At 40.6% G+C, this 21,094-nt stretch overlaps 1 protein-coding gene across 2 annotated transcripts in view; it reads left to right on the forward strand.

Moving 5' to 3' along the window:
* CROT (carnitine O-octanoyltransferase) overlaps positions 1-21,094 on the forward strand; it is a 48,100-nt gene that overhangs the window by 2,200 nt on the left and 24,806 nt on the right. The window contains exons 3-6 of one of the 2 annotated variants that reach the window (XR_013996602.1): positions 3,076-3,211; positions 11,912-12,036; positions 13,827-14,023; positions 14,178-14,302. Coding sequence is in view for 1 of the 2 variants with exons in the window: in XM_081102570.1 (XP_080958696.1) it covers positions 3,097-3,211; positions 11,912-12,036; positions 13,827-14,008; positions 14,178-14,302 (547 nt within the window). In the remaining variant the exon portion in view is untranslated. The remainder of the gene's footprint in view (positions 1-3,075; positions 3,212-11,911; positions 12,037-13,826; positions 14,024-14,177; positions 14,303-21,094) is intronic. The other variant, XM_081102570.1, reaches the window with a different exon arrangement.

The raw sequence follows: 21,094 nt of genomic DNA on the forward strand, positions 1-21,094 counted from the left end.
GTCATTCTGCTGTTCGATGGGTCATTCTGCAGTTCAGTTGTTTCGTCGATTTGCATATTACGCTTTGATTATTATAGATGCTCTCTACAGTTAAGGAAATGGAGTTAAAGTTAGTTGCCCATGGGCACATGTCTAGAAAGTGCAGAGTTGGTATTTGAACCCAGATCTACATTTCCATTAGTTCTAAAGCCATGTTTATGGGTAGTCAAAGTGAAGTGCAGCGAAAGTCATCAGACAGGAAGAGGCTGAGGAACTGTGAGAGCTCTATTGTATCACATTTTTGGATTATATCTTTTTATTAGTGGTATAGGCTAAGCTCTTCTACCCTAACAAAGGAAACCCAAAATGCAATGGTATAAATAAAAGCTTTTTTTTGTTTTTCTTTTCATAAATCTAGAGGGAGGAGTACAGGGCTAGTAGGAAGATTCTGACAACGTCATTACAAGCATCCTTTGTTTTATTTCGCTTCACAGATTTTTTACAAATTGAAGGCAAGACCCACTACCAGCAAAAAGATTACAACTCACTTTATTGCAGTGGTCTGGAACCGAACCCCCACAATATCTCTGAGGTATGCCTGTACATTATGTACATGGCTTCCATAAATGGGCCCAAGGTGCTCTTCCAGTTGGGACTACCTACTAGGCAGTGAGGAGACAAAGCATATGTAACCCTTTCTAGGGTCATGACCTGGAGGTGACACACCCATCACAAAGCCATGCTGAGCTCCAAGGGAGGGTAGGAGAGCTATAGCTATGTAGCTACATGTCCAGCAAAAAACTCGAGATTCTGTTAAGAAAGAAGGGGAAATTATATTGGCTAAAAAGAATCTCTACCATACCCTTGTTTTTGATGTTTTTATTCTGTAACCTCCTATGAGTGGTATATTTTGTTTGTCTTTGATATTAGTTTTAAAAGGTAGTATTTGAAAGGAGAGGGAATTCTTACTCAATATTAGGGGTCCTTGATTTCTCAATTGCTATTTTAATATATAATTACTTTATAAAGGCTTTTTTGAGAAATCTCATTTTTCATTTAGCACTTGTATGCCTCATTCACACTTTGGGTTAGTTTGAATTTTCTGATGAAAATTAGTACAGTTGTGGAAAATGTTCAAGATTGCTTTGGGAAACTTGAAACCATTCTGTGTAAGTCTCATACCATCTGCACAATTAGATTACAGAAGTTTGTCATGTGATTTTATGTATTCTGTAATATTCTTAGATATTTGCTCTCTAAAGTTCTCTCAGTCCATTATCCTCTTCTATACATCTGAATTCTACCTACCCATGTAGATCTACTGCAGGTCCCCTCCCCACTATTATGTAGCATTGTATAGGGAGAGGACTGTAGTCACAGATCTGGATTTGAGTTGTTTGTTTGATCTGAGGCAAGTTACCAAATCTGTCTGAGTTTTAGTTTCTTCATTTGTAAAATGGCAGTGAATGCCACCTTTCAGAAATAATATGGAGATTAGGGAGATAACACATGTTCTGTAACGCCTACTGCAATATTTAACAAATAGAAGGTGCCCAGTAAATGATAATTTTCCTGGTCCCACTGCTTACTCCTTGACTTCTAGCACTTTGAGTTGTAGGGAGGAAAAATACTTCTTTTTTTATTTTATTTTATTTTTTTTATTGCTTAAAGTATTACAAAGAGTATTACATATGTCTCCTGCCCCCCCCCCCCCCCCCCCGCCCTTGACAATCCCCTGGCCTCCCCTACCCCCAGTGTCTTATGTCCATTGGTTATGCTTATATGCATGCATACAAGTCCTTTGGTTGATCTCTTACCCACCCCCCTCCTGCCCTCCCACCCTCCCCGGCCTTCCTGCTGTAGTTTGACAGTCTGTTCGAGGCAGCTCTGCCTCTGTATCTATTTTTGTTCATAAGTTTATAATGGTCTTTATTATCCAGAAATGAGTGAGATCATGTGGTATTTTTCCTTCATTGACTGGCTTATTTCACTTAGCATAAGGAAAAATACTTCTGCCATTCTAAATTCTTCGATTTGGTCCAATAATCAAATTGACATGAAACAGAGTAACAGGAGAAAGTAATCAAATTTATTACGTATATACATACTGAGGTTCTGTAAGAATGTGGGCCCTGAGGACAGGTCTGGCAGTTAAGGCTTATTTGCCATCTTGAGCTAAAAAGAAGTGGGAGGTTGTGGTGTGGGGCTTCCAAGGGCAGGGAGGCAATTAACATGGAGATAGGAAAGCAAGTGTTTGGTAAATGAATGTTTGCTGGGCTATCTTTAGCAATGATCACACTTTATCTATCTATCTATCTATCTATCTATCTATCTATCTATCTATCTACCTATCTATCTATCTATCTATCTATCTATCTATCTATCTATCTATCTAAAGGCTAAGTGCCCTGTATATCACACTTAACTTATATCTGTATATATAAAAGGCTAAATGACCGACAGTCTGTTCGACTGACGAGCTGGTACATATGACATGCACTGGCAATTTAAAAATAAACGTTGACTCGTGCATATAAAGCTCTCGATACATATAAAGCTCTCGCTGGTGCCAGTCGCACGCATGTGTTTCGATCTGTCATTGTCGATCGTGAATTTGGTTGATACTTCTATTATAGAGAAAGGGTGAATAGCAATATTAAAATATTTCTTCTAATTAATTTCCTTTCAATGTGCATGAATCCATGCACCAGGCCACTAGTTTACTTATAGTTATCTATTACTGTCCTCCCTGAAGCAGGTCCTATATCAACTTCTTTTAGGTTGTTTGAAGGAATGTCAAAGTTTTTCCTGAATCTTTTGTTTCTTAAAAATAACGAGCTTAAAATAATCAATATCCCAAAAAAGGCATATTTTGGGGTGGCAAGCTTGGCTTTCCTTCAGAGTCTATACTTCTTAAAAATGGGTTCTCTCACTGACAAGTTTATGAAATTATTAAGGATGAGGACCAAGTCCTGGCTATACTGGTGGTACCTAAATACTGATTTAGTGAATTGGACCTACCATATATAAAAATATTTATGAGGTTGAAGTTGTGAGTGCTGTCTTTTTTTTTTTTTTTTTTTTTTTTTTTTTAAGTTTTCCTACTGTGATTGCATCATGGAAAATCAATTGGCTAAGTCAACTGAGGAACGAACATTTCAGTACCAGGATTCTCTTCCATCACTGCCTGTTCCTTCACTTGAAGAATCATTAAAAAAATACCTTGAGTCAGGTATGTTTGTAATTTTTTTTTTTAATTTTTATTTTTTTAATATATTTTTTATTGATTAAGATATTACATATGTGTCCTTGTCCCCACGTTACCCTCTACCCCCCCCCCCCGCTCATGCCCTCACCCCCCCGTTGTCCGTGTCCATTGGTTAGGCCTATATGCTTGCATATAAGTCCTTTGGTTCATCCTTCCCCCTTCCCCCCACCCTCCCCTACCTTCCCTCCAAGGCCCGACAGTCCAATCAATGCCTCTCCGTCTCTGGATCAGTCTTTGTTCATCAGTTTATGTTGTTCATTATATTCCACAAATGAGTGAGATCCTGTGGTATTTATCCGCTCTCCAGTTCCATCCATGCTGTGGCAAATGGTAAGAGTTCCTTTTTCTTCTTCCTCTTCTTAAAGAATACCTTTCAGCATTTCATATAATGCTGGTTTGGTGGTGATGAACTCCTTTAGCTTTTCCTTATCCGTGAAGCTCTTTATCTGACCTTCTATTCTGAATGGTAGCTTTGCTGGATAAAGTAATCTTGGTTGCAGGTTCTTGCTATTCATCACTTTGAATATTTCTTGCCACTCTCTTCTGGCCTGCATGGTTTCTGTTGAGAAATCAGCTGACAGTCGTATGGGTACTCCCTTGTAGGTAACTGACTGTCTTTCTCTTGCTGCTTTTAAGATTCTCTCTTGCCGAAACCGGTTTGGCTCAGTGGATAGAGCGTCGGCCTGTGGACTGAGGGGTCCCGGGTTTGATTCCCGTCAAGGGCATGTACCTGGGTTGCGGGCACATCCCCAGTAGGAGATGCGCAGGAGGCAGCTGATCGATGTTTCTCTCTCCTCGATGTTTCTAACTCTCTCTCTCTCTCCCTTCCTCTCTGTAAAAAATCAATAAAATATATTTTTAAAAAAGAAAAAAAAAAGATTCTCTCTTTATCTTTTGCTCTTGGCATTTTAATTATGATGTGTCTTGGTGTGGTCCTCTTTGGATTCCTTTTGTTTGGGGTTCTCTGCGCTTCCTGGACTTGTAAGTCCATTTCTTTCACTAGGTAGGGGAAGTTTTCTGTCATTATTTCTTCAAAAAGGTTTTCAATATCTTGCCCTCTCTCTCCTTCTGGCACCCCTATAATTCTGATGTTGGTACGCTTGAAGTTGTCCCAGAGGTTCCTTACACTATCTTCATATTTTTTGAATCTCTTTTCTTTTTTCTTTTTCGGTTGGATATTTTTTGTTTCTTTGTATTTCAAATCTTTGACTTGATTCTTGGGATCCTCTTGTCTGCTGTTGGATCTCTGTAAATTATTCTTTATTTCAGTCAGTGTATGCTTAATTTCTAGTTGGTCCTTTTTCATGTCCTCCATGGTCTCACTATACTCCTTGAGGGATTCATTAAATTTATCGGCGGTTTCCATAAAATTCTTGAAAAACCTTATAAACGTGGCCTTGAACTCTATATCCAGTCGTTTGCTTTCCTCCATTTCTGCCATTTGTGACCTGTTTCTTTGTCTCCGCATTTTGGCTGCTTCCCTGTGTTGATAGAGTGGCCCTGCGCGCCAGGTGTCCTGTAGGGCCCAGTGGCTCAGCCTCCCCAGTTACCTGAGGTGGACACTCTTGGTGCACTCTTGGTGCCTTGGTTGTTGTAGGATCACTGGGAGGAATTGACCTCCAGGCCAGTTGGCTGTGAGAATCAGCTGTGTCTGAAGTGGGAGAACTTCTGTGCTGAAGACACCCTTCTGGGGCAAGACTTGCTTCAGTGGGGCTTTGGTGCTCACTGAGTCTGCTCCTTGAGTGTGTCCCTTATGGATCTGAGGAGTTGCAATCTGGATGGTCCCCCTCTGACCACTGGGTACAGTGGCTCCTGGATCTAAGGAGGTGCTAATTCAGCCTCTGCCTGCGGCCACACAGCAGGAGCCACGAAGAGGCTCAGCTGTGGAGCAATGCAAGCCGCTGTGGGGCCTTGGGCCTTCTCTTGGAAGTTCTGGGTCTGCCTGGCTGGCTGCAGTTAGGTACATTCACATGCAAAAGCCTCTGCCGCAGCCTGGGTGGGGCGGGGTCTCAGGGAATCAAAGGGCGGAGCAAGCAGCTATGGCTGATTCTCCGCCCAGCCCTAAGGAGTCGCGCGTCTCAGTGACCCAATAATTGCTGCAAGCACCTCTGAGGGAAAGCCGCCCTCAAGTTCGCCCGCTGCCCGACAGTCCAGCTTCTCCCCGTATGAGTCCTGGGTCCCCAGAGACTTCCCGGAACCAGAGTTCAGAGCAGTCGGGAGCTTGTGATTCAAAAAAACAGCCGCGTCCTCAGGTGCCACCCTCTTTCCGCCTGCGCGTGAGCCGCCGTACCTCTGCACTTCACCTCCGCAGCTCCTCTGGCTCTCAGCGTGCTTTTCTTTCCTTCTAGTTGTAGAATTTACACTCAGCCAGCCTTCCTGTTGTTCTGGATGATGTCCGCTCTGTCCTTTGCGGTATTTTTCAATTGTTGTGGGAGGCGGCAATTTCCCGGTGTTTATCTATGCCGCCATCTTAGTTTCTCTCTGTTTGTAATCTTTTAGTATAACTATTGTTAGCAACTTAAAAAACTATGAAATTGTTAGAAGTCGATGAAGATCTAATTGCTTTTTCTTTTAGACTCATGATAATTAAATATCCTTAAAATGTCCAAATGTTTCTCTTATGTTAATTTTTCCATAGTTTAAAAAGTCAGATAGTACCATTAGGCTTACAATAAAAAGTAGTAGTTCTTTGCCTCATCCTCCCACCCTCTGCAAATTCCACTTTCTCAAGCTAGCATATTCAAATAATTTATCTGTTCTTGTGTTATCTCCAGGCTTAAACTTCTTATGCCACTATTGCATGGATTTTTTGGTTGTTGATATTATGAATTAGTTCCTAAAAATATGTGGATTTAGCTCTCTTACACCCTCTAACCTCTCCCCCTCCCCAACATATATGCAATTCAACATATCCACATTTTCCCTCTCATTTTCTCAATATAGTTGTACAAATCACCAGTTGGGATTAAATTAGTATTCACCTGATTTAACTTAGGGTTTCACCTGATACAGATCAGTATTTACCTGAGTCGATTGAGCTGACCATTTAGGGCAGCGGCTCTCAACCTGTGGGTCGTGAACAATGAAAATACATCCTGCATATCAGATATTTACATTATGATTCATAACAGTAGCAAAATTACAGTTATGAAGTAGCAACGAAAATAATTTTATGGTTGGGGGTCACCACAACTTGAGGAACTGTATTAAAGGGTCGCGGCATTAGGAAGGTTGAGAACCACTGATTTAGGGTTTATGGTTTTGCAGTTATTCGCATGAGAACCATTTGGTGAACTTTGATTACCTTTTTGCTGCATCCTGCCCCTGCCTCCCCCCCTCCCCCCATTTTTCATTTGCTTAGTTTGCTTTGTATTCACAACGAATTCACTCCCAAACACTTTAATACACTGAGAATCTCTGAATATATTTAAATACATAAGATATTCTTTCAGCTTCATTTTTTTCTTGAAGGCAACCCTACTGACACCTCTACCCTCCTGCTCCAATCATCGTTTCTAGAGCTGGTGGGGCAACTGTTGTCCTAGGACAGTGATGGCGAACCTATGACACGCGTGTCAGAGGTGATACACGAACTCATTTTTTTGGTTGATTTTTCTTTGTTAAATGACATTTAAATATATAAAATAAATATCAAAAATATCTTTGTTTTACTATGGTTGCAAATATCAAAAAATTTCTCTATGTGACATGGCACCAGAGTTAAGTTAGGGTTTTTCAAAATGCTGACATGCCGAGCTCAAAAGGTTCACCATCACTGTCCTAGGGATTTCCTTTGGTCATCATCCTGGCAGCTCTCTTCCCCCCTCCTCTGTTGGATCCCTTGGCTCTTGGATTCTGTCTTCCTCTTTTTTCCCCTTTCTCTTCTCAGGTTGTAGTGCAGTACATCTTCAGTAGCCACTTGAGAAAGGGTGTCTGGGAGGAAAATAATGTAGGACCTAAAAAACATTTCTTCTGCCTTCATGCTTGGTGGTTTGGAAGAATGTAGAATTCTTGGTTGGAAATGATGCTTTTAAAGCATTTTGAAGGCACTGTCTGTTCTTCTTGAGAAGTCTAATGCTGTTCTGGTGTTCAGTCCTTTAATATGTGATCTATTGTTTTTTACTGTCTGGCTACCTCTTTTTTTATTCCTACCATTCTGAATTTCTCAATGATGTTGCTTAGTATGTAGGTTTCTTTTATTTCTCTGAATACCCAATGGGTTCTTTTAGTTGAAAAAGTTAATATTCTTTAGTTCTAGGAAATTTTTGAAATATTTCGTTGGTAGTTTTTTCCTCACTTCTTACTTTCTGTTTCTGGAACTATTGTTGCTCCGATCTGGATCCTTCTAGGCTAAGCTTTGAATTTTAAAATGTTTCCCTTCCGTTATTAGTGTATTAATTGCTGTTGAGTCAGCTTTGACTCCTGGCGACTGTGAATGAGTGATGTCCACAATGGCTCAGCTCCTGTAGACTCATGCCTGTGGCTTATTTTACGCAGTCAGTCCCCTCTGGTCTTCCTCTTTTCGTGTTGTCATCTATTTTCCCAGTTCTATTGTCTTGTCCAAAGAACCCTGCCTTCTCATGATGTGCCCAAAGTAGGGCAGATGCAGTTTTGTCCTTTTTTCCTCCAGTGATATTTCAGGCAAACTACCAGATCCACTTGTTCTTCCTTTCTGGGGGCCCAGAGTATCCAGAGAGCTCTCCTCCAACACCATGTTTCAAATGAACCAGTTTTTTTTCCTGTCAGCCTTTTTCACTGTCCAACTTTTGCACCCATATATGGTTATTGGAAATACAAGGGTGTGGATGATCTAAGTATTGGTCTCTAATGACAAGCTTTGCTTTTGGTGTTCTTTTCTAATTCTTCCATCGCTGCCCTTCCAAGTCTCCACATCCTCTTGATTTCTTGGCCGCAGTCTCCATCTGAATTGCTGACTGAGCCAAGGTAAGCAAAACCTTAACAATGTCAATATCTTCATTGTCTTTGTTAAAGTTGTGTATTTCTTCTGTAGTTATGATTTTTTGCCTTGCTGGTCAAATATAGACCTGCTTTGGCATTTTCTTCTTTCACTTTCATCAGAAGTCCTTTTAAATCATTGCGACTTTCTGCCAGTGAGATGGTGTCATCTGCATATTTTAAATTATTGATAGTTCTTCCACCAATTTTCACTCCTCCTTCCTTTGAATCTAGTCCAGTTTTTTTGTATGATATGCTCTGTGTACAGGTTAAACAAAAAGGGAGACAAAGTGTACCCTTGTCTGATACCTTTGCCTGTAGGAAACTCTCTGGTCTCTCTCTATTCTGCCCTGACAGAGGCTTCCTGTCCACTATACAAGTTATGTGTCAGGACGATCAAATGCTGACACACGCCATTTATTTTAGAGCAACCAATAGCTTTTTACGATTGATGTAGTCAAAGGCTTTATTGAAGTCTATAACACATAGACTAACCTTTTGAAATTCTTTGGAGCACTCCAGTATCCAGCAAATGCCAAATGCTTGCAATTAGAGTGCCTCTTCCTTTTCTGAATCCAGCTTGAACATCCAGCATTCCTGAAAGGTAAAAGTCTTTGCTGCATCACCTGGAGCATCACTTTACTTGTGTTCCTGCACACCTTGGCATCTCCTTTCTTGAAAATTGGAATGTATAGTCATTATTAATGCCGTCACCTTTTTGGTCTGTTTACTCTTTGATATTACCAATCCTTTGTTAGTTCTCTCTTACTCATTTGACTTTCCTCAAATATCTGGCAATCCTTAGACATTCATATTTGAGTCAGACCCTAAAAAACTGAGTAGGAGCTCTGTGTGCATGGGTCTAAGGCAGCCGTGGGCAAACTACGGCCCGCGGGCCGGATCCGGCCCATTTGAAATGAATAAAACTAAAAAAAAAAGACCATACCCTTTTATGTAATGATGTTTACTTTGAATTTATATTAGTTCACACAAACACTCCATCCATGCTTTTGTTCTGGCCCTCCAGTCCAGTTTAAGAACCCATTGTGGCCCTCGAGTCAAAAAGTTTGCCCACCCCTGGTCTAAGGGCTTGGTGACTAGTGAGCCTTAGAGTGAGCCTTCTAGGACAGTGGTCGGCAAACTGCGGCTCGCGAGCCACATGCGGCTCTTTGGCCCCTTGAGTGTGGCTCTTCCACAAAATACCACGTGCGGGCGCGCACATACAGTGCGATTGAAACTTCGTGGCCCATGCACAGAAGTCGGTACCAGTACTCCTTTCTCTTATACTGATCAGTTTTACCAAAGAAGAATCCTGTTAACATTTGTTTAGAAGGCAAAAGCCAGACTGCTGGTGTGTGGGGAACTTAGAAGAGGGAAGGGGTTGGAGGACTTACTGTTCCGGGCATGCATTTTCATCATAATCCAGCCCTCTTTTTTCAGTTTGAACTAGAACCTAGGTATTCTGCTTGTCTGGTTTAACTTCTCCTGAGAGTAAACCTCCACATTTCTACTGGCATTGGAGGAAGTTTCCTGGCTTTTTATACAGATGCCAGTGTGGATAGGGCAATTGTGAGCTGCTTCTAAAGACTGTTTTCAGCCTCAGTTTGCCCCTGCCTTTGGAATTACATGTGTCCTGAATTCTTGAGCCTTTCTAGGATTATATTGCAAGAATTGGCTTGCTTCTTGGTTTGTACCTAACTCGACCCTACCTCCCGCTTTAGATACTTTGCTTCATTCTACAAAGTCAGTTGCCATTTTCCCATGTATTTTTGTAATTTGTAAAATGTTAGCTTGATGTATCTACGGTCCTCTCTCTTTTTTTTTTGTCCTGACAGATTTACTAGTATACCTTTTAAATTACTGTCATTTTAGTGATTTGCTAGAAGTAGTGGAGGTAAATCTATGTATTTAGCTCACTTTAACTGGAAGCCATTTGGTTTTTACATGATTTTTAAATTCTTTTTCTCTCTTCTTTTTTCTCATCTACTTTCATCTGGAAATTCTAGGTGTTTTTTTTTGTTGTTGTTTTTTTCCCTTTGGAAAAACTGTTCTTTATTATGGATTAGTCTTGGGATTTATCCTGCACATTTGAAAGGAGACGCTAGCTTAAAACCCTATCCAAAATGGGATGGTGCACACATTAGTTTTAAGCCAGCTTTTCTCCTTACACGTGCACAGAAATCCCAGACGCACTTACTTGGGGAGGGGGTGACCTGTTTCCACAGACCCTCACTCAGGCGGCCACCCGACCGCCACACAAAGGAGGGGGGAGGGCAGTCCCCCTCCCTCCACACTCGCACACTTTCACCAGACATTCATTCAGAGTTTAAACAATCCAATTCCTAACAACTTCCCAACCCCTGAGGGAGCTCTAAAGCCTCCCCCAGTCTCCTTGAAATGATCAATCACAATACCCAAAGGTGCAGTCTGAGTCCATCCCATAACATCCATCCAGTACAAACACAGAACACTAAACAGGGCCCGAAAATACAGGCTTCCAATTCCATGGAAGCCAAACCCGAAAGCTAGACGTTGGCCTCATGCCAAACCGGCAGGAGCGACCCGCCTCGTCTCAAATCCGCGAGGGGCATATCCATCCCTCCTGGGGAGCGGAACGTCTTCCAACTCTCCCCCCGCCTGTGGTCGTTCACGGGCGTCCTCCTGGACCCCTCAGGCAATTACAGATTCCAGAAACGAGCTCAAACAGAACAGAACACACAAGGACACACACCTACCGCGGTCAGTCAGACTCTTGGGATCGGGGGTCCCTCGATGGCCTTGGGAATCCCGGGCGAGCCCCCAAAATGTTGTGCCCAGATTTCAAGGTTCCCAGGACTCCCAGGGAGCCCGTCAGTCCGATGCAAAAGCAAAGAGTCCTTCATTTCGAACTAGTTCGGCTCCCCGACCACACTCACCGATGCAACGGTAGCCCAGTGGCCGAGAGAGATCTAGTATTTTTTTTTAAATTCACTGATTAATCACTGTTTTTGATTATTCACTTGTACTCTTTATGCATACCGATATTTAAATTGATTTTAAGATAAGATTTTGAAAAAGCAAAATAGGACAAAAGGTAAATATTAATGTCCCAAGATTTCTAAAATTTGTAAAATACTTGTAGATATAGTTTAATTTTCAGAGCACTAGGTTATGATGGATTAAGAACCCTGTATCTTTCTTTTTTCTTTTTCTTCTCTCTCTCTCTCTCTCTCTCTCTCTCTCTCTCTCTCTCTCTCCCTTTTTGTAAAGGAAACCATTACTGGCCACAGGGCACCAAGCACTATTCTTGGGCAGGCATTATACTTGCACATTGCATTTCCAAGGCTCTGCTTGAACATTAGTAGAAAGATGCTTTAATTTCTCTTATTTGTGGCTCAACAGGATTTACTTTCCTATTGGACTGATAGCTACATGCTGGTCCTGCCTTTGTCATTTTAACTATCATCATCCATAATGATTTTAAAATAATTTTTTAGAAAATGGTTATTAGATTACGTAATTTCCACTGTTTTCTTTTTTTATAGTATTTTTTTATTGTTGCTCTTTAGCTATTTTCATGTTATAAACTCTAATTTATTGAACTGCTGTGATAATTAATAGTCCATAATTGTTTTACATAACTGAGTCTCAATATTTGTCTAAGTAATAATGAGGTGCGTTTGTGGTACCTGATGTCTAACTACTTTAATGCATACTTTTTCTTTATAGTAAAGCCATTTGCAAATGAAGAAGAATATAAGAAAACTGAAGAAATTGTCAAAAAATTTCAAAATGGTATTGGAGAAAAATTGCACCAGAAATTACTTGAAAGGGCAAAAGAAAAAAGAAATTGGGTATGTATGTTATTATACTTAAGATTAGAAAATTGATGATGCTTAAAAAATGAAAAATAAAAATGTACATAGCTTTCATTTTAAAATTATTACTGTAAAAATTCTTGCAGTCACTATTGTCATGATCATCATTCAAAAGAATGAATGAACTGCTTAACACTGGAGTTTTGAGTTTTGTGGGTGGGCTACTCTCTTATTATATGGAAAACTTGTTAAAATGCAGATTTCCTGAGACCAGTCATTCTGATGCAGTATCTCTGGAATGAAACCCAGAAATCCTTATTTTAACAACTATGCCACGTGGTTTATAGACCAGGCTTGAGAGAAACATTTTATCTAGGTCATTGTTGCCTAAAAAACATCAAAACACGTGTCATATCGGTGGTGTACAAGTATTGAAACAATGCATGTGAGAAAAAGGGCCATTACAAAATTGGAGGGGAAATGGTTATGAGTATTCTGTGTGTCAATTAGATTAATGACACATTGCTATAATAGCCATTTAGGATATCAATTTTCTACAAGGAATCTTCTTTGACTTCTTCAGCTTAACTACTTGTGTAGTGTAAACCAAAGGACTGAATTAAAAATTACTCTAATCTAGAAATAATGATTACAGTTATTTTAGTTTTCGAAATGAAAAAGCAAGCTTATCTTTTTCATCAGCCATTGATACCTATAATGGAATAATAAAATTTTATACTTCCAGATTGCTTTATTCTCAATCTTGAACCTTGAATGATTTTTTAAAAAATTAATCTCAGAGAGAGGAAGAGAGGAAGAGAGGGAGGGAGGGAGGGAGGGAGGGAGAGAGAGAGAGAGAGAGAGAGAGAGAGAGAGAGAGAGAGAAACATCGATAGATGGCCTCCTGCACATGCCCCAATGGGATCGAACCCACACCCTGGGTATGTGCCCTCACCAGAAATCAAACTGCCACCTTCTGGTATATGGGACGATGCTCCAACCAACTGAGCCACACTGGCCAGGGTGAACCTTGAATGATTTTAATTAAATTAGGGTAAAGTTAACAAGTTGTTTTGCCTGTATCCTTTTTATTTATATCTTTTTTTGAATGACTCATTGTAATTGAGAACATCAGTTTCTTCAAAAATAACTCTAGGTAACTTGATAAGATATGCTTACTGATGTATGAAATTAAAGTGCATATAGTGCCCTAACCGGTTTGGCTCAGTGGATAGAGCGTCGGCCTGCAAACTGAAAGGTCCCAGGTTTGATTCCGGCCAAGGGCCTGTACCTTGGTTGCGGGCACATCCCCAGTGGGGGGCGTGCAGGGAGGCAGCTGATCAATGTTTCTCTCTCATTGATGTTTCTGACTCTCTATCTCTCTCCCTTCCTCTCTGTAAAAAAATCAATAAAATGTATTTTTTAAAAAAGTGCATATAGTGAAAGAGGGATTTAGAACATTGTCTGTGAAAAACCCAAATTAGTTTTTTTAAACCTACTCAAAAAGTTTTTATATTTCTGATTTAGTATTTTAGTTTTTGCTTGGAAAAGGAAAATTGTAAATCCCTTAATTGAGGATTTATTGAGTAGCTATTTTTCTCAGGTACTCTGAGAAAACACACCTAAATACATTGTCAGGTATTTGTGACTTCAACTTGATCTGCCTGAAAGTGCTTTTTGTTTCATGTTTTTGACAACATAGTTAAACACAATAGTATTTAAGACCCTACAGTTCCAAAGGAAAGAAGAGAGGAAAAAAAACACACCAAGTAGACAGTAACTTATTTTTTACATATTCATGTATTATCTGATGTTCTTTATTTTAGTTGGAAGAGTGGTGGCTGAATGTTGCTTACCTGGATGTCCGTATACCATCACAACTGAATGTCAACTTTGGGGGTCCGGCACCCCATATGGAACACTACTGGCCTCCAAAGGAAGGCACGCAATTGGAAAGAGGAAGCATAAGTCTTTGGCATAACTTGAACTACTGGCAACTGTTAAGAAAGTAAGGATACTTAAGGTGAATTTAGTATGAAATTTAGTATGAAGATTTAAGTGTCAGGTAAAGTTGAGAAGCTTAATTTACTTAGATGGGGATGAATATTACAGTTGTGACTATTTGGTTTATAAGTTTTATAATTACTTCTTAAAGTACTTACTTTTTGTTTTAATAGAGAAAAATTGCCTGTTGATAAAGTTGGAAATACTCCTCTAGATATGAATCAATTCCGAATGCTATTTTCTACCTGTAAGATTCCAGGAGTTTCTAGAGATTCAATTATGAATTATTTTAGGACTGGTAAGTAGAAAATGCGGGTACTTTCTTTGGTAAAGGCATTGGGATTTGGGTAGTTTCACTGTAGTTTCTATGACACTGAAACATTTTGGAGAATATTTCTGGTTGGATTTTGACTAATAAAAGGCTTTCTGTGAACCTTGTCTTTCAGTCATTCAGATTGGTTGAAAGTGATTTATGGGAATGGATTTCCTAAACTCTGTCTTACATGGTTTTATATAAACTTGATGCTTACATTACATCATTTAAATTTTAGTTAAAAGAGTAGAATTATAAATCAGAGTATTAGGAAATCTGGAGAATATAATTTGGGTCCTGTTTCTACCCTCATTACTTCTTATCAAAAGGCTCTTTTTCAGTATTTGCTTGTGTGTGCTCATCATGCCCGTCTTCATTGTGAATTTGCTTTCCTCTGTCGTCTATGAGGTGAGAGCCTGGTATCAATCTTCTTAAGGTTACATGAGTTCAGATTGACTCATCAAAGTCTTTGTTTTTACTGCCAGTTTAATGGCAGTGTCCGCTTGGTGTCCTAGCATATCTTGCAATGGAAAATTCTGTTGTAGCAACTGCTAGTTTTGTTACTTCAGGAATATTTATTTATTTATTTAGTTTTGTATAGCAAAGGTGGGAATTTATTGAAGAACAAGTACAGACTCCCATGTGGGGAGGGGGAAAGAGTCCCAGGAATTTTTATTTTTTATAAATTTAATGACCATTTATAATTACTACAGAATTTAATTGTAAATGGATATTTTTTGTACATCCAATTGTATTTAAAAGTAAATTTTCTGTAGCCAACTTTGCTTGTAGTGTGAGAGGTCTGAGTTTATTTTCATGTAGAACTCAACTCCTTTTTGTAAACCTCTTTAGATGCTTGAGATAATGTCCTCAAGCCTACACACATTTACCTTGAGGTTGCAAGTGAAATATTTAAAAGAAAGGATTAAGGAACCTGGTTATTTATGACATGAAGTTTAATGCCTAAATATGAGTGGAAAAGATGAACATGAGACTAGCAGTAGCAAAGAGAGATAATATATACATCAGGTAAAAACTAATATCAGTAGACCTGGTTTTGAATTAAATCTTTATCACCAAGTAGTTATATCTTTCAATAAGGTATCTCCTTTAAGTTACAGTATGTAAAATGGAGATTCATTAATGATATGCATCTTGATACAGTGGCTTAAGCTGTCATGGTTAGTATATTCTTGAACTTATGGCTATGTGAAGAGGTATAGATAGGGATAAATCTGAGGTAATAAGTAAATACGAAAAATATCAGAGAGTTGGTGACAAATACAATATAGAAAATTCAAATAATGTGAGCAATTGGTGGCTGTTTTAGACTAGGTAGTTAGGGAAGACCTCTCTGACGATCTGAATGATAAGATAATCAAGCACAGTTTTTTGACATTTTTTGTTTGCTTGTTTAGTTCATTTATTGTTGTTTTCATTTGTTTGTGTTGCGGAGGAATCCCCTGGGCATATTAAACTTGGCATGTGTGAAGGGCATTGTGGATGGAGCAGAATAGGCAGGAAGGAGGAGCAGATTGGAAAGGTGACTAGAGACTAGGTTGTATGCTACTTTGTAAGCCAACTAAGGATTTTGGCTTTTATTTTAAACCAGAGGCCCGGTGCACAAAAATTTGTGCACTGGCGGGGGGAGGGGGGGTTGTCTCTCAGCCCGGCCTGTGCCCTCTCACAGTCTGGGACCCCTCGAGGGATGACACCTGCTGGCTTAGGCCTGCTCCCCGGGGGATTGGGCCTAAGATGGCAGTCAGACATCCCTCTGGCGGCTCGGCAGCCCTCGGGGGATGTCCACTTGCCAGTGGGGAGCAGACCTAAGCTGCAGTCAGATCCTTAGTGCTGCTGAGGAGGCAGGAGAGGCTCCCACCACCACCACTGTACTGGCAGCCATCAGCCTGGCTTGTGGCTGAGCAGAGCTCCCCCATGTGGGATCGACTGACCACCAGAGGGCAGCTCCTGCATTGAGTGTCTGCCCCCTGGTGGTCAGTGTGTGTCATAGTGACCAGTCATTCCCAGTCTTTCTGCTGTTATGGTCAGTTTGCATATTACCCTTTTACTATATAGGATAGAGGCCTGGTACACGGGTGGGTGCCGGCTGGTTTGCCTTGAAGTGTGTCCTGGATCAGGGTGGGGGTCCCGCTTGGGTGCCTGGCCAGCCTGGGTGAGGGGCTGATGGCTGTTTGCAGCTGGTCACACCCCCTTCAGGGTGAGGGTCCCCATTGGGGTGCCTGGCCAGCCTGGATGAGGGGCTGATGGCTGTTTTCAGGCTGGCCACACCCCCTTTAGGGTGGGGGTCCCCACTGGGGTGCCTGGCCAGTCTGGGTGAGGGGCTGAGGACCGTTTTCAGGCTGGCTGGGACTGAAGCTCCCAGCCTCTCCTTTTTTTCTTTTTTTTTTTTTTATTCTGAGATCTATTTATCTTCTATAATTGAAACATTGTTGCCATCACTGGTGCTCCCAGCTCTGAGGCTGTGGCTGGCCGGCTGAAAGCAGGTATCTGGGGTTTGTTTAGCTTCTATAATTGAAACCTTGTTGTTTCGGGCTCAGAGCCGGGCCGCAGCAGGCGGGGAACCTTGGCTTCCTCTATCACTGGAGCAAGCAAGCCTCCTGCTTGCTTCAGCTGCGTGGCTGCCGGCCGCCATCTTTGTTGGCAGTTAATTTGCATATCGCCCTGATTAGCCAATGGGAAGCATAGCAGAGGGTAAAGTTAATTACCCTTTTTGTCTTTTATTAGATTAGATGTGAATGGATACTATTAGTGGGTTTTGAGAAAGCGTGATGTGATCAGGTTGATATTTTAAAGATAATTCTACCTGCTGTGTGAAGAAAAGATTTTTTAGGAGACAGACAAGTGTAGAAGCAGGGTCAGTTAGAAAGGTGATAGTCCAGGTGGGCCATAATGATGATTTGTACTAGGGTGGTTGCATAGAGTGGTGAAAAGTTATTCGATTCTGGATATATTTTGAATTTGGGCTTAGCAGAATTATTCATAGATTGGTTATAAGATATGAGAAAAAAACAGGAATTAGAGATGGCTCCAAGATACTTGGCTTGCATAACTAATGGGGTAGATAGGTGTGTTGGTTCATGAGGTGGCAAAAATGGAGAAGAGATATTTGGAGGGGGAGGAAAATCAAAAGTCCTGTAGACTATGTTAAGGTTAAGATGCCTTTTAGATTTCTAAGTGGAAATGTTAAGTAGGCAGTTAGATGCAAAGTTTGGAGTTGTGGGGGAGAATTCAGGACTGCAGATAAAGACTTAGGGATCATTATTAGCAAGCATAGAAATCATTTTAAAGCCATAAGAGTAGCGGAGATTACTTTTGGAATAAATAGATGAAGATGACTGATTCTTATTACAATCAAATTCAATATTTGGTGCTCAGAGGAGGCGGCAGCAGCAAAAAAGACCAAGGTAGGAAGAAAACAAGGACAGTGGTCTCCCAGAAGCCAAGACAATGAAGTATTTTATATAACATTTTTGAAAGATCAACTAAGATATAAAAATTAACAGTGACCATTGAATTTGTCAACATGATGAGGACAAAGTCTGCCTCGACAAGAGCAGCATTGGTGGAAGTTGGAGAAGGGAGCTCAGGTGGAGGAAATCAAAGCAAACAAGTGGTGATAACATCTGGAAATAATGCTTGTGAAAAAAGTGTTTTGTTTTATTTTTTTCATAAATGTGAAAAAAGTTTTGATGTGTAGTGGAATTTTTTCAGTTTGTTTTAAAAGATGAGTAATATTATATCATAAGAATGACAAAGAGAAGGAAAAATCATTTTTCAGGGGAGTGGATAAGGTGCCAAAGTCACTGAGAAGATAAGAGCTGAGAGGATCAAGTACAGAAATAGTGGAGGGATTGGACTTTGGTCTTCAAGGGCAAGGATGAGGGGGAATGTGGAAAGTATGCATCTGGATGCAGACAGATGAGGCAATTTTGTTGTAGGGAAATGAGGTCCTCTGTGTTCTTCGTGTTTTCCCTGATGAAATAAGAACTGACATGGAAGATTTAAGGAGAAAGGAGAAGGTTTGAGATGGTCCCTTTGGAAAGTGGGGAAAGCGCACATGCTGTAGAAATGTAGTGTAGCTGAGCAGGGTGGAGTGCCCATTTGAGATGTGTGTTTATGAATTTAAACTTAGACTAGATGGTGTGTTGTGGTTTTTTCTTCAACAATTAGAGGCAAGTGCAGAGGAGAGGGTGTGAAGGATTTAAGGTTTTTTGCAAGGGGGAAATTATAATGCTGGATGCTAGGATCTTTCCTGGATAAGGTAAAGGTTGAAGAAAGTGTGTGTGTGTGTGTGTGTGTGTCAGGGGCGGGTAGGGGGCAGCATGTAAGCTGCTGTGGCTACAAAGCTAGTCTCAATAAGGAGGCAATAGTTAGAACTAGTTTTTGTTTGTTTGTTTTTTTTGCTTATCACCTAAGACAGTGGTCGGCAAACTCATTAGTCAACAGAGCCAAATATCAACAGTACTTCTTCAAAATTGACTCGCCCAGGCCGAAAACCGACTTCTGCGCATGGGCCACAAAGTTTCAATCGCACTGTACGTGTGCCTGCACGTATTTTGTAGAAGAGCCACACTCAAGGGGCCAAAGAGCCGCATGTGGCTCGCGAGCCGCAGTTTGTCGACCACTGACCAAAGAGACCATTAAGACTAATTCAATCTTACCTTTCATCCTGTTCACCTTATTTTGCCCAAGAAGTTCAGACTTCCTATGTCATGTCCTGTCATTGGGATTCATGCATTTGTGGATAGCCTAATTTGAGCCAAGGTCCCCACTACTAATTTGACCCACCCCAAACCCTTTGCTGTACTTTATGGAGCTCGTGGTCAGCAAAATTCATTATATTCTTAACCTATTTTTGGAAAGTTTCTGTTTCCTTCTGAAAGGTACTGGTACTGAACCCTGGTTATGCTTTGAGCGTACTGCTTTCCATATGACCATCTAGTAGGGATTTTTTCCCTCTTATACTTGGTGCTATAGGCATGTAGGAGATCTTCATGTCCTCTCTATTTCCTATTGCCTTGTCCATTTTTTCTTCTTTCTTACAATTTGAGCTCTTGGAAAAAATGTATCACCACTGCTTGTCTCTGTTTTAGTGACTTTCCTTTTGATCCTTCCCCTTCATTCATGGGTTGTTTTAGCACCGGTCTCACTCTCTTTCCATTATTACCTCAGTCACATTCTTGATGACTTGAGCTTCCAGTTGTAGATGATGTAGGCCCTCTCCTTTTCTTCATTTTCTTCCTCCTTCTCAAGCAGCAAGCCACTCCCATGGCAATGCCCTAACCTTGTTATTATCAAAAACTCCATCATCTCGCCGAAACTGGTTTGGCTCAGTGGATAGAGCGTCGGCCTGCGGACTGAGAGGTCCTGGGTTCGATTCCGGTCAAGGGCATGTACCTTGGTTGCTGGGGGATGTGCAAGAGGCAGCTGATCGATGTTTCTCTCTCATAGATGTTTCTAACTCTCTCTATCTCTCTCCCTTCCTCTCTGTGAAAAATCAATAAAATATATTTAAAAAAACAAACAAAAAAAAACTCCATCATCTCTAACATTACAGTTAAAAGCATCTCAGTCTGATATCCACCTTCTCTTCACCATTCACTTCCTTTCGTAGTCCACCTCAGCTATTTTTTGACCACATTGTGACTTACAATTCAGTTACCCTACAGTTCTTCACAGTTCCATCCCTCCCTCCCCCACCCCAATCTTCACTTCTTTCTATGATTCTTCACTGTAATCACTCTGTAGCATATGCATTGAAATCTTTGCCCACCCACTTCCTCCCCACTGCATCCCTGAAATTTATAACGCTGTTTAAAATTCAATTTTTAGTTTTACTTCTACATGTCCAAGATACCTATCCTAGCAATTTACTTGGCCAGAGAAAACCACAAAACCTCATTTACTTCTCTCTCTTTTTCTTTCTCCCTTTTCCCCCCAACTTACTTTTCTCAGTTAAACCTTAAGTCAGTGGTTCTCAACCTTCCTTATGCCGTGACCCTTTAATACAGTTCCTCATGTTGTGGTGACCCCCAACCATAAAATTATTTTCGTTGCTACTTCATAACTGTAATTTTGCTACTGTAAAAATGTATCGTAATGTAAATATCTGATATACAGGATGTATTTTCATTGTTACAAATTGAACATAATTAAAGCATAGTGATTAATCACAAAAACAATATGTAATTATATATTCAATATGTGTTTTCCAATGGTCTTAGGTGACCCCCAAAGGGGTCACGACCCACAGGTTGAGAACCGCTGCCTTAAGTGAACCCACATTACTATCTTGCCATATTCTTTTGTCAGGTTACTCTCCCAGAAAAGGCTGTTTCATGCCTTTCTCCTTCCTTATTCTCAGCTAATGAGCTCTTTTCTTATTCTCAACAAATGTCAAGCAATCTTCCCATTCCCAGAGTTACCATTCTGGTAGACAGAATTTACACTCGGCTCCTCCCTCCCTGGCTAGTATGGAACCGGTTGGATGTGTTAGGTTACATGATAAAGAGGATTTAAGACTGTAGATGAAATTAAGGTTGCTAATGAATTTAATAAACTGACCTTGAGATGGGAGATTATCCTGATTATTCAGGCAGGCCCAAAGTAATCACAAGAGTTCTTACAAGTGGAAGAAAGAGGCAGAAGAGAAAAACCAGAGACAGCAGCTTGAAGAAGTCAAGATTTCCCCTCGATGACTTCAAATATGGAGGAAGCGGGGCAGAGCCCAGGAATGTGGGCAGCTTCCAGAGGCTA

The sequence above is a fragment of the Myotis nattereri genome (assembly GCF_964212035.1).
Source record: "Myotis nattereri genome assembly, chromosome: 11".
Taxonomy (NCBI): Eukaryota; Metazoa; Chordata; class Mammalia; order Chiroptera; family Vespertilionidae; genus Myotis; species Myotis nattereri.